Source organism: Triturus cristatus, chromosome 6 (assembly GCF_964204655.1).
Source record: "Triturus cristatus chromosome 6, aTriCri1.1, whole genome shotgun sequence".
Lineage (NCBI taxonomy): Eukaryota > Metazoa > Chordata > Amphibia > Caudata > Salamandridae > Triturus > Triturus cristatus.
In genome coordinates, this window is record NC_140589.1 from 1,012,752,880 (window position 1) to 1,012,766,391 (window position 13,512).

The 13,512-nt window shown below is 39.7% G+C and overlaps 1 protein-coding gene across 2 annotated transcripts in view; it reads right to left on the bottom strand.

Annotated features, from left to right (window-relative positions):
* LOC146820926 (zinc finger protein PLAGL1-like) overlaps positions 1–13,512 on the bottom strand; it is a 517,626-nt gene that overhangs the window by 104,126 nt on the left and 399,988 nt on the right. For both annotated transcript variants that reach the window (XM_085611799.1, XM_085611798.1), the window contains one exon: positions 1,163–1,312. In XM_085611799.1, coding sequence (XP_085467925.1) covers positions 1,163–1,312 — 150 coding nt within the window. The remainder of the gene's footprint in view (positions 1–1,162; positions 1,313–13,512) is intronic.

The following is a 13,512-nucleotide window of genomic DNA, read 5'->3' on the forward strand; positions in this document are numbered from 1 at the left end:
GAAGGACAGATGCGATGGCTTTGACCTTTTGTCTCCTTTTATCCATCCCCAATCAAGCCGTTTCAGGTCATTTTCCCTTTGCTAAGTTCACCGGGGTCAATATATCCACTTGTCTTCTTCAAATTATCAGTGCCCAAGTCACATAGCGTTTGATAGGTCATTATGGTCACCATGTTGGAAACAGAAAATAATACAGTACTCTGCTCAGTATAGCCAAAGGCTATTATCTGCTGAAAGGTTTTAAGAGACCATAAGACTTGTTGAGTGATGCATGAGCTAAAGTTTCTTCTACATAGGATTTTGGGCATAATGGGCACTCATCCTGAATGTCAAGAGTATAAGGGATTGCCAAAAGAGCTGTCTAAAAGTAAAACTACAAACAGAAGCACCATCTCAGTTACATCTCGAAGCACATTTATGATTTTGAAAATCCTGCCTAGACAATGCAAATGCAGGAACCAAAAACACACTGTGTGACCCCGAAGGACCTAACAAGACGGTAGGGAATGCCATTTGAATGTTAGGAGCCTGGTTTTCTATTCATAGAAACCAAGAAAACACCTACTTATATACTATCATCCAGCAGTTCATAGATCAACTTCAATAAAGAATCTCCAAATGTAATTCCCCTACTAGCCAGTTTGAGACCCTAACATCTAAACAATTTCTGCAATCTCTTTCAAAATTTGTCCTGAAAGATACACAGACATGGAAGATAGCTTTACTGGAAGCAGATAAGAATTTGGGAAGTTTCTTGTTTTGGTTTCAACCTATGACTGAGCAAGAAGTGCAAAAAAAAGGAGAGCACAAATGAAAATATAATGCAGAATATTTAAGAAAATAGGCACAATGTAAGGATCAGAGGAGTGGAACAATGGGGATGAAAAATACAAATTCCTTAAGTTGCAAAAAAAGCGGGAGGGCATTATATTTCACTGGTGAAATTGAACCTTTTAATTTGATTTTTCTGGGGCCCATCCAATAGATACAATTGAGAGCTAGCTCAGTGTGTGGCATTAACATGGGGTAGTTTTTGTTCTTTTTATATCCTGTCCTCTATCCATCTAAATGATGTCTTCTGTATTGAAGTTAACTGACAAGCCATGTACACTTCCCTCTAAATAGCCCTATGGTCGTTTTCAATTTTACAGGTTCCGGCTACCTTGACTGTAGTGAAGAAGACTTCTCCTTGACACTGATGAGCCACAAGGGTTTGTTCTTGTTCATTTCGTGCCGGCCGTACAAACATCATCCAGTTTCCAATCTCTTCATTCGCAGTGTTTAGAAAGTACTTTTTTCCATATTTCATAACCTACAAGGATGAAATTAAACACATAATGCTTTGAACTGTATCCCAAATCAAAGGCTGATAATATTTGCTGTCCTACAACATTGTACAAACATATTGTAAAGGTATCGCGTACTAACAATGCAGTCGTTGTAACGACCGTGTTGAAAAAGCACCGCGATGTAATGGCAGCGTGGTAAATGCTGTTTCACCTATAGTGTACCCCCCTAAAACTTTCAATATCTATTTGTTATTTTGACATTTTGTGCATATTGAAAATGCCTGGGAGAGAAAGTGCTTGTGCTTGTGCCTGTGAAAGGCAACACAATGTTTTACAAGGTTGTTTATTTTATTTTAATTGATATGAACATTAACAAACGCAATTACAAAAGAGTTAAGATTGAAACAATCTCATTGAAGGCCAAGAACCATGTCGGTAATATTTTGAACCCATTCATAACCAAAGAATGACTAATGCAGAATTCTACTTTTTTTCATATTTCAGGATTTAGAAAGTCATAGAAAACTCTGAAATGCCTTTCCTGCCCAAAGTCCAAAACTGAGCACTATATGTCTAGAAGGGAGTTATCAAAGTAGGCTTTTAACTAGGTCATTCTGTGTTATACCTTGTTGGGTATCAGTACACTTAACAGTAATAGTAGTAAAATATTTATGTATGAATCTTTACAAACAATTACATACATATACACACACAATTCGTTTCTGAATTTAACAATGAAATAAAAACTAAAAGACAGATTCTGCAATTCAATTACCTCTTATGGAAAAAATAATAAAAACAAATGTACGCCTTTTCCTTTAAATCATCTAATGCATTCTCGTTTACAGTATTCATCTGTACATCCAGCCAACAAGACGACATTTTCAAGAAAATAAGGCACTCTGGTTCCCCGCACAATTAAAATAAATTAGGACTTAATTTCAAATTTTTTATGCACTCGCCTCTTTATAACAATTCAGCTGAAAGTTATTGGTCATAATTAAAAGGAAATTAAATAATAGCATCTCTGAGATGCCAAATGTTTTGATATCTCGAATTGTTGAAATAACACTGTGCACATTTAAGAAGTTGACTAACTAGATAAATGAAGTATTTTATTACAAATAGTTGTATTATCCTGTATTAATTGTCAAATATTGTGATGGTTTTTATTAACTTATAACGATAAATATTGTTTATTGATTAACTCTTAAAAACTGCGCAAAAGGGCCTTTGAATGAAAAAAGAAATTAACTATTCAAATATTCATCTGTACATCTCAACATCTTTTATCTGTGTTTCCATTACCATGCTAAATAATTTGAATCACAGAAATTATTTTTGTCCTATGCTATGCCTATAAACAGCATTCAAGCTAATGGTTTCTTGGAAGAAGGCTACATCTGGTTCACTGACAAAATTGTTCCAGTGTTCTCCAATGCAGTTCCCACAGTATTAGATCCGGGACCACAGGAGTTATGCACTGCTGCAATGTTTTCCACATTATTCTGGATTTGCCGCATTTGCCAAATAATTTTGTAGCATAATCTGCAGACTTTAAAAGGAAAAAAACGGTATCTAGCTCAAACAGATCAAAAGTTACTAAAATGTCTCAATAGGTGTTCCTGCACAATGGATGGCCCTTTGAAAAAATTCACTAGTCATCTTTCAGTGACTTACTGAGGCAGTTGGGTGTTAAACAGGCATTCATGAGGTAAAATCTTTGCCCAGGCAGTGTTACCATGAATACACATTACAAAATAATGAAGTAATACTATCACAAACTGTGCTGTATTATGCTGCACAATTTGCATTTACTTGCCACTGAATTTAGTGAACCCTGATGAATATTTGGTTTTCCCCTAGCGCATAATTCCAGTGGTCCAGATTACACATCTTTAAGGGCAAGAAATACTAACCAAAATTTACAATTTAGTCTGGAAAGATTGAGCCAATCCACGTGATTGACTCAGTGTCGTGAATAAAGCTAGTATCCAAGATGTATCACTTGAAGATTTAATGTAAAAAACAGCACCACAAGAAAGCACGTCCACCAACCACAGGAGCCAGGTTCATAACTGTCTCCCAAGAACTCTCCCCGGCACGGACCCAGACTCTAGAACATCCATAGAGTCTAACAAGGGTCCGTGCCCCAACAAGTTTATATTTAAAACATAATGTGCTTGCGCTGCGCGCTATGATAAACACAACACTCAGTCAGTCAAAGTCATCAAGATTACCTATAGTTGTCACATCTTTCAAGGAGCTTAACTGACCAGTAGGTTGACCAGCAATCTTGGGCCACATAATGCTTGAAGACCTAGGTAGACTCATGGCACAACCTGGCACTTGCGCATGGACCAGCACCAGCAGCAAATTCACTGGGGAAGTGATTGGGTGATTGCTATCAAATGTGACCACATCCAAATTTCATTTTAGTGTTTATTATGAGTCTCTAAAGGTTTTAAACTAGGGTTCCTAGTACACAAGTTAGTTATCCTACTAGGCAGCCTTTTTAATTGCCTAGTGTAGTAATATATTTTGCTAGCCCTTCGTTTCGCATTGGGCCTTGGTGAAAACCGCCTCATGCCTGCCAGCGTTTGAAACAGGAAAATCCCCTAATGTAGTGCTTCCTAAACGTTTTAGAGCCATGACCCACTTTTTAGAACAAAAACATTTGCGACCAACCTAGCTTTTAATCACATAAGGTGGGCGATTTATTTATGAAACAAAAGCATTGTGTGGTAGTGCACTGTCATTTACATATAGGACATTTCCCAATAAAATGGCCACTACATTTTCACAGACTGGTAAAACTGTATGGCACACAAATGATAATGTGTGGAAATTGGGTTTCAGCACAGTGCTATCATTGTGCATCACCAAGTAAAGTGTCTTGATTTGTTTTGATCCTATGAACTGGGGGCATTTTTGTCATCACCGGAAGCACCGGGAGACCCGTTAACGAACCCGGGTGGCGAGGGCTCCTGATTATGCTCTTCTAAGACCCTTTGGGCATAGCCAGTAGTTTTTCTTCGAGTGTCCCTTCTGAAACGCGCTTGGCTTCAAAATGGCGCCCACTGCCGATCGTCGCTGGGGGTCAAAGCAAAACCCCAAGAGATGCCCCACGTCTGCTTCCTCAGCTTAAAGGCCGCAAAATTGATTGAAACAGCAATCATTGGCTTAGCCCTATTGGGTAGAACCAGATCAGCCTGAGGAATAAGCGAGAAGAACTCTGGAGGCGCCCCACCTGACCCGAAAATGGCGGCCTTCTCTCCTACTTGCAGATTTTACTCGACTACACTCGCCCACTAGGAGACTTACGGACACTGGCACTTCCCTCATGCCACACTTCTGCACAACAAGCACCCTCCTTTAATGAGTCATAGATAATAATTAGAACTAACTGTATTGGAACAGCAAAGACTTAACTTCCTTGCCTGACCACAAGATGGCCGCCACAGTGGACCTCACCACGATGTACTTCTACTCCTGGTCAATAAAACAACTGGTCATCGACCAGACCTTGGATCATAGACCTCATCCGACCTGGATCCTGCTCACCCTTCAGGACATTTACCCTGTGAACTTTCCCTCGACCGCTGAGACCTTGCTACCTGACTAATGCCCAGTGGAGCTACTTTGAAAGCTATAGGGAAGATGTGCTGTGGATTCCCTCCTCGGCTGTCACCTACCCAGCCGGTCATTGGGCAGACCTTCCTTCATCTCGCCTGCCGTTTCCTGCCACCTCCCCCTTTACCCTACCCCTAACCCTTCTCCGCACTATTTTCTTCTCATCTTACCAGACCCTGATCATAGCCCTCATCGACATTGATCAGAACCCCCACGCTGCTCACCCATCAGAACATTTATTCTGTGATCCTGCCCTCGACTGGTGAGACCTAGCTTTTTGACCGTTGCCCAGTGGAGCTACCTTGATAGCTACAGGGGTGATGAACTGTGGACCCCCTCCACGGCCGTCACCTACCCTGCCGGTCATTGGACAGACTTTCCTTCATCTCTCCTGCCGTTATCTCCCTCCTTCCCCCTACATCTACCGCCCTATTTATCCTTCCTCTATGCTCCTTTAATGTGTTTTGTATAATTGATGTAACCTGTAACTGTTCTAACTGTGTAATAATGTGAAACCTAATGTAAAGCGCTCTGATACCCACGGGTCTAGCTAGCGCTATATAAAACTCATTAAGTCAAGTCAGCTTTATTCAGAGTAATTTTACATCCATAAAAGCATTCTTCAAATACACTAATCAATTAAAAATGAGAATAAAATAAAATTCCAACTCTTTACAATGTTAAAAATATCAATGATTCCTGTCTTTCTCTTAATCAGATAAAAAATCACATTCTTAAAATTCCACGTAAGCAGAAGAATACATAATATACATTTATAAAAAGTCATTAAATTCAATCATTAAAATCTTCATATAATAAGGCATCTAGATAAGACAGATCTTTTCTAATCTTAATTGCCCTTTGTATAAAAGAAATTACAGAATACATTGTTTTTACATTTTCAAGTTTACGTAGATGGAAAAAAGCATACTTGTACTGATAAATTCTATTAGTCAGGATTAATGGTTTTAGCAGTTTTTTTCTGATCTCAGTATGGAAATTACAAAACAGTAAAAAATGCAAAGTAGTCTGTGGAGTTTTCCATCACATAGGCAATTTGGGAATTTATACGACCACTTTTCCCTACCTGGAAACGCTACTATATAGTGCAAAGTACCAAGTCTAAGTTGTGTTAAGTAAAATCTACATTAGGTCCTAATTACAAGAGACAGATATTTTTGGGCACCCAGTATTGAGGGGATTTCGCAATAGTTGATACACTTTGTTTGTGACTTATATTTTCCATTCTATCATGTTCCTTTTTGGTAGCATATCTCAACTTTAGATCACATTTACTAACATTCTGAATAATCTCGAGCTTTGCCTTATCAAAATCTATCTTACAGTATGCTAGAAGGTTGAGAATATATTCTATCCACGGAATTTTTCTGCCTTTGTCCAGAGACAGGCAGTCTCTTATTAGGTCCTTCGTCAACTTGGTTTCTTCTTTCATCCAGAGTCCTCTCCAGAATATGAGCCCCAGTGTATTATTAAAATCGCTTATGTATGGTACAGACAGCTCTTTATGCACTATAAAGTTGGCATTTGACTTTGGAACTGCCAACACTCACTTTAGGAATGTATTTTCTTTACTTTGTAAGGGTACAAAATTCGCCCTCCCCCATATGGCTACCCCATAGCAGGTTCCTGTCACACATTTACTTCTATATAAAGTAAGAATTTCCCTGATGGGCTTATTTCCTAACTTAGCTGAGAATCTGAAAATGCTCTCAACAATTCTTTAAAATTTTAGTTCACATGATTTAATATGAGTATCCCAGGTACCTTTTCTGTTAAAAAGTAGACCCAAATAACAAAAAGTAGGAACTCTACTTATCTCCGTTCCTCCCACGTGATGTGTTTTATGCTTCAGTTTGTTGTTACCACATGTTTTACTAAGGTTTAACTGGAGATTTCTATCAGTCATGTATTTATAAAAATTTTCTATTAAGAGTTGTAGCCCATTTGCTGTCCTCGACAGCAACACCGCGTCGTCTGCGTAGAGTAGTACTGGAGTTATGCGTGTTCAAATTTTAGGGGCATCTGCATTTTCTTTTTGTAAAGTAGTATCCACGTTGTTAATGTATAGTGAAAAAAGGAGGGGTGCCAACACACATCCTTGGCGTATTCCCCTAGTGACCCTAAAGTCCTGGGTACATTCCCCCATTTTTCCAAACCGTACTCTAGAGGTCAGTAAGGCGTAGATCTGGGATAGATATATTGTGATGTCTATGGGGGTTCCCAGCTATTTCAAGGTTTCCCACAATTTGGCGTGATTGACAAGGTCAAACGCACTTGTGAGGTCTACGAAGCATAGGTGTAGCACTCCATCCTTAGCTATAGTATACTTTCCTATTAATAACTCAAGGCTTAGGCACTGTTCCACTGTACCCATACCCCTCCTAAACCCGTACTGTGCTTCGGAGAGGATGTTATTTTCATCAGCACATTGCTCTAGTCTTCCCAACAGTATTCTCCCCATCAATTTGGAGGTGCAATCTAGGAGGGATATCGGTCGGTAAGAGTTCGCCTTCCCCGGTCCCCTTTTTTAAATATGGGAACAATAATACTTTCCACCCAGGAGGCTGGAAATACCCCCCTAGGGCAGCATTAAAAACAATTACTAAGATGGGGGTCCAGAAGTCAATGTTACATTTAAATACATCTATAGGTACCCCATCCGAGCCGGCTGCTTTTCCATTACTACTTTTTTGTAGGGCTGTTTTAATCTCCCCCAGTGTAATTACCGGTGTGTGTACTGGGTCTACTACAATAACATTTTTGTTCTTTACGGTCGTCACTAGAATAGCATCAGGGTTAAAGATACACTCAAAATGTACGATCCAGTCTACAGGGGGGACTGCATGTTCGATTTTTGCTGTTGAGTTTTCTTTAAAATAGGGGTGGTCAATTGTCCTCCAGAATAATGTTGCATTTCTTGTCTCTGCAGCCTGTACTAAATTCTCTCAAGCATCCTCACAGATCTCATTTTTTCTTTTTTTAGAGTGCTTTTATATTCTTTCCTCAGAATGCTAATTTTTTTGCTGTCTCTTGGTTTTACCTTTAATGCTATTTTCAATTCCCTATTCAGCCTGGTACATTCCTGATTAAACCATCTAGGATTATTATCCTGGGTGGGTTTTTTCCGCTGCACTGTTAGGTCCTCACTACTTGTTACCATGATATTGTTAAATGCACTTATAATTGATTGGTCTGTTAAGGAGCTGTCCATACAGCTATCAATATATTTTTGTTTATTTACTCTTAGTAGATCCATAAATGTTGTTGGATTTACTCCGGACCATTTAATGCTGACCCCATTAGCTCCCTTTAACTCATTAAATGAATAAATATGTTTCCATCACACTTCAGAATTATGAAAAAAGTGCTTAATTTTTGCTTTCCTAACTGCTGAATGTGTGCAGCTCATTTACAGATATTTACATTCTCTTGTGTGTTATAAAAAATTGCCTCATACAGCCTTTCCTTTCACACTCCCTGTACTCCAGCAAGCTTGACGCATGATTCCTTTTACTTTTCAATCTCTGACTGCAAAGTGAGAGGAATTTGTAAACACCAATCTCTGTGTTAAAAACTAAGCAGCAATTGGTCTGAAGACAGATTGGCATTGACATCTGTCTTTGAAGCGCAGCAAATGTAACAAGATAAATATAGAATTTAAATGCATATTTATTTATTGCTTGGACTTAGGCGACCATCCAAACTTCGGCTCGCGACCCACAGTTTGGGATACACTGAATGCCAGTGGAGAGGGACAAACATCATCTCAAGTCCAAATTTAAGAACTTATGTACTAGGTAGTGAGTTAACAATTGTATTTCAATGCCACTTTTTTCTCAATGGCTAGGAAAATTCGAAAACAAACTAATTCTTGCCAACACGGACCAAAACGGCTCCAAACAAGAGTATACCTGGCACGGCAAGGTCAGTGGATTACTTTATTCCTCAACGTTTGCACTTCAGAAAAGCCACAAGTAACTGGAAGGAAATTTTCAAAAACAAAGTAATCTCGGACTCATTCAGATGGTTAACATAGCTTTTATCATACAATTGATCCCTGCTCTGTTGCTGCTGGCTAGTTTTTTATTAGGAGCTAAAGTTGCTCTCTTTTATTACAAGACTAATGTTGATGCTAAACCAAAGGATTTGAGTTTTTCATAAGAGGGATGTAGCCTTACGGCTAGAGAGGTCGACCTCGAAGCTGGGGAACTAGGTACGAGACTCAGCAATGACGCTCAACATCCTGTGATTCTGGGCAAATTACTTAATCTCCCAATGCCTAACAAAAATTAATGTGTCCATCTGTAACGAAACTGGTGCTCATGTAAAGCGCTCTGATACCCGACGTCTCGGTTCTAGTTCGCACTATATAAAAATCTAAAAAACAAAATATCTTAGTGTGCATTCAAATCCTGGCTTTCTGCATTACGGACTTTAAACAATAAATCAACTGCTTCCAATATAAACATCTTCTGCTGTAGACTGCCAAAGCATAACTATTTAACATAATTCTGAGTTTCAATCAAACTAATTTTTGTCTTGCTTTTTGTGGACAAGACACAGAAAAACGACTGGGAGATTCGCAGAGATGTAACTTTACCTCAATCTATTTCAATATTTGTAATCTAAATTTACCCTGGATGAGTGAAAAGGCTACCCTAAGGAGCATAAATTGATGTTTAGTATTTTGTATTTTTTCTCTTCCCAATTCTAAAGTTTTTGGCTACATTAACCACTTATAGCTTTAAAGAATTGAAATAAACGAAAAACATGCATTGTTTTGATTGAAATGCTAGTCTTGAAAATATGCGTTTAATGGAATGCAATGCGCGCTGTCTGTTTTTAGAACCAGTGTATGAAACTCATCAGCTCACACAGAATAAAAGGAAAATTACCAAGAACCATATTGAGGATTTTTATCTTGTAGACGGAAAATATTTGACAAATTAATAGTACATACATTTCAGCTTAGCACCATGTTCTTTTTTTTTTTTTTTTTTTTAATTTTTTTATTTGTGCTTGTGGTTACAACAGAGAGAAAAGAAAAAGAAGAAAAGAAAAAACAATGAATAAAAAGAAAAGAAAAAACAAGAAAAGAACAGGCCTTAATTCAGGACAATGAGAGAGTACACAATAACTGTAAGCATAAGCGATACTAGCAACAACTTACTAAACAGTACTCGGCACAGTATAAATGAGCGAAAAAAAAAAAAGAAAAAAAAAAACAGAGAGAAGCACATAAATAAGGATTCTTCCATCATTAATCATTACATTACAGTTGGTCATTAGGGGGCATTATATAACATCTTGCAATACTATTAAAAGACTTACTACTTAACCTAGGTAGGGCAGCAGAACCAATGTTATTGACCTATCCATGCCTCGAGTGAAGCCCAGATCTTTCTACCAAAATCACGCCTGGATCTACCCCACCTAGCCCAGACTCCGGACTCCAGGTTATATAGTGCAAGAATCCTCCTTCTCCAGTCAAGGAAGGTAGGTGACCCGGAGCTTATCCACTCTGAGGTGATACAAAGGCGAACCATAGCCATAGCTATTAACAGGAAGGCTGACGAATATCGGGGCCGAGTATGCTCGCTATTACTTTGATACCCACAGATAACTAACTCGGGAGAGAGAACAGCTGGGATCCCAAGATTAACGTTGAGAAACTGCTCTACGTCCTTCAAAAAAATCTTCAGCTTATGGCATCCGAAAAACATATGGACATCGTCAGCCGCCATTAACCCACACCTTGGGCAACTGTGCCCCACACAACCCGCCCACTTAGATATCTTGGCTGGCGTATAATAAAGGTCAAATAGAGCCATATAGCACTGAGATCGTAGACTGCCAGAAATGAGGACCCTACCGGCTAATTCCAGGGAAGTGACTATATCTATTCCTGTTACACCAAATTTGGCTTCTAATTTTGATGTAGACGCAGAAATATCGTCAGGAAGCTTTGTAAGTAAATGACGGTAAATTACCCCTATTTTAGAACGCTTAGCAATAAGTTCAATCAGCATTATCTTCCCAAATAGTCCTTCAGACTCCAATTTATTTTTTTCTATAAAACTACGGAGCTGTAAATATTTAAAGAAGTCAGATGTATTAAGCAGATGCCTCTCCTTAAGACATGCGAAAGAGGCCAGCCTCCCTTCATACCCTAAGTTGCCAAGCAAAGTCAATCCTAAGGCTGACCAATTAAAGGTGACTTGATCCTGAAAGACTGCTGGCAATAACCGGGCTGCAGAAAAGGGTGTATAGAAGTTGATGTTGGGGACTAAGAACCTTACGCCACACCGAAAACATGGACCAAATGACCTTAAACCTAGTTCTTTTTATAATAACTTGGTTCTAAAACCCGAACTAAGACTCGCTTAACATCTTCACCCAGCCCGATTTCAAAAATTGAGGGCCTGCAGGCCAAAGAGGGGCCGGCGACGTCTCCCAACAATGGTAGCCCAAAGTATTGAATCATTGAAGACCAGAAATAAAATAACAAGCTAGGGACCCCCCAACCACCACGTGAGCGAGACTGGAGCATCCATTTAGCCGCCCTTCTGGGCTGCTTGTAACCCCAGAGAAACCTACTGCAAATTCTGTCTGCCAAAACTAAGCTGGAATGAGGCATCTCCAAAGGTATTGTTCAAAAAATATATAAAAATTTAGGAAGAATCAACATCTTAAGGACATTGCATCTGCCATAGAGGGAAAGATGGAGATTATCCAGCCTTGCCAATATTGTTTTTACAGAATTAATTATAGGCAAAATGTTTAAATCTGGGACAGTACTTACATGTGCTGTAATATATACACCGAGATATTTTGCAGACTGCACTATAGGGGCATCTGAGGGGCCCATAGCTGTGGATTGAATAACTTGGGTCTTAGCGGCATTAAGTTTGTAGCCTGAAAAGGCTCCATACTGATCTGCTATGATCTTAACAGCCGTATAGGCAGACGAGACATCTGAGGTCAGGACTACAATATCGTCAGCATAAGCTAATGCCTTATAATCCGTTGAATGGATAGTAACTGGACGAATGTCCTGCGCTTTCTCAATTAAATATAGAAAAGGTTCTATATACAGCGCAAAAAGAAGAGGGGAGCACGGGCATCCCTGGCGAGTACCCCTTCCTACTGTGAATGGCTTAGAAACTAGCCCAGCAACAGAGACAGTGGCTTTAGGAGAAATGTATAAAGATTGGACTGCATGGATAAATTCAGGGCCAAGGCCCTTCCAGCTGAGAACCTCCCATAGGAAGGGCCAGGCGACCCTGTCGAATGCTTTCTCAGCATCCAGCAGGATCGCCCCAACAGGTGATGATGTTGCCTGGGCCCAGTCCAATAATGCCACTACTCGAGATATATGATTTGCTGTATCTCTACCAGGGATAAAACCATGCTGGCGTAACGAAACCAAGGGAGTAATTATAGCAGCCAATCTAGATGATAGAATCTTGGCAAAGATTTTATTATCCGAATTAATGAGTGAGATAGGCCTAAATGAGGCAGGATCCAATTCAGGTTTGTCTTTTTTCTTAAAAAGAATAATATTAGTCAGGGTCCAGGACTCGGGAATGCTTCCCAATTGTGCAGCCCTCAAAACAGAGAGAAGAACCCGTCGAATCTCCTGGGTGAATACTTTATAAAACTCTAGTGGAACTGCATCAGGGCCTGATGCTTTGCCGTTGGCCAGTGCTCCAATTGCTGTCTCAACCTCTTCCCATTCGATGGGGGCCGAAAGGACGCTTTTCTGTTGATCGGTAGGTTGGGTAGTTGGAATACTGGCCAGAAAGGCTGCAGTGTACTGGCCTTGATTTGCAACGCAATTCCTGACTTCATTGTAAAGATTTTTATAAAACTGTTGAAACACCTCAAGGATCCCTTCTGAGGTTTCAATAAGCTGACCTTGTGGGTTCTGTATCTTAGTAACAGAATTGGCCAGCCCCTTCTGCTGAAGTCTCTTTGCCAGAACCCTACCTGACCGTTCTCCCATTTCAAACATCTCGGAGCGATATTGCAAGAATTTAGCGGCTAAATCCTGACCGAAAAACTCCAGCAAAGAGGCCCTCGTCTTAGCTATTTTGGCTTGAATTTGCGTAATACCTCTGCCTTCTCTTACAGCTTCAATCAATTCTGTCTCTACTGTGCTTAATACTGCCAGGCGCTCGTAAATTTGTTGCTGGGCTGCTTTTCGACGGAAGAAGGAAAAACTCCTAGTCTCACCCCTCATGGCCGCCTTGAATGAATCCCACACCACATTCTCAGAGGCTGTGCCAACATTGAAATCAAAGAATTCGCTAATCCAGCACTTCATATGGTCTATATAGGCCTGTTCTGTCAATAATTTTCTTTCAAACGTCCAAGCCCTAAATTCTAGTGCCTGCTGTGGGAGAGTATATTCCACCATAAGTAAGTTGTGGTCAGATAGTACCCTTGGATGCAGTGCAATGGAAGATGACAAAACCAACTGTTCAGATATAAAAAAATAATCTAGTCGGGACATTTTATTATGTGGGGCCGAATAATATGTGAATCCATCTAATAGTTGGTTATGGGC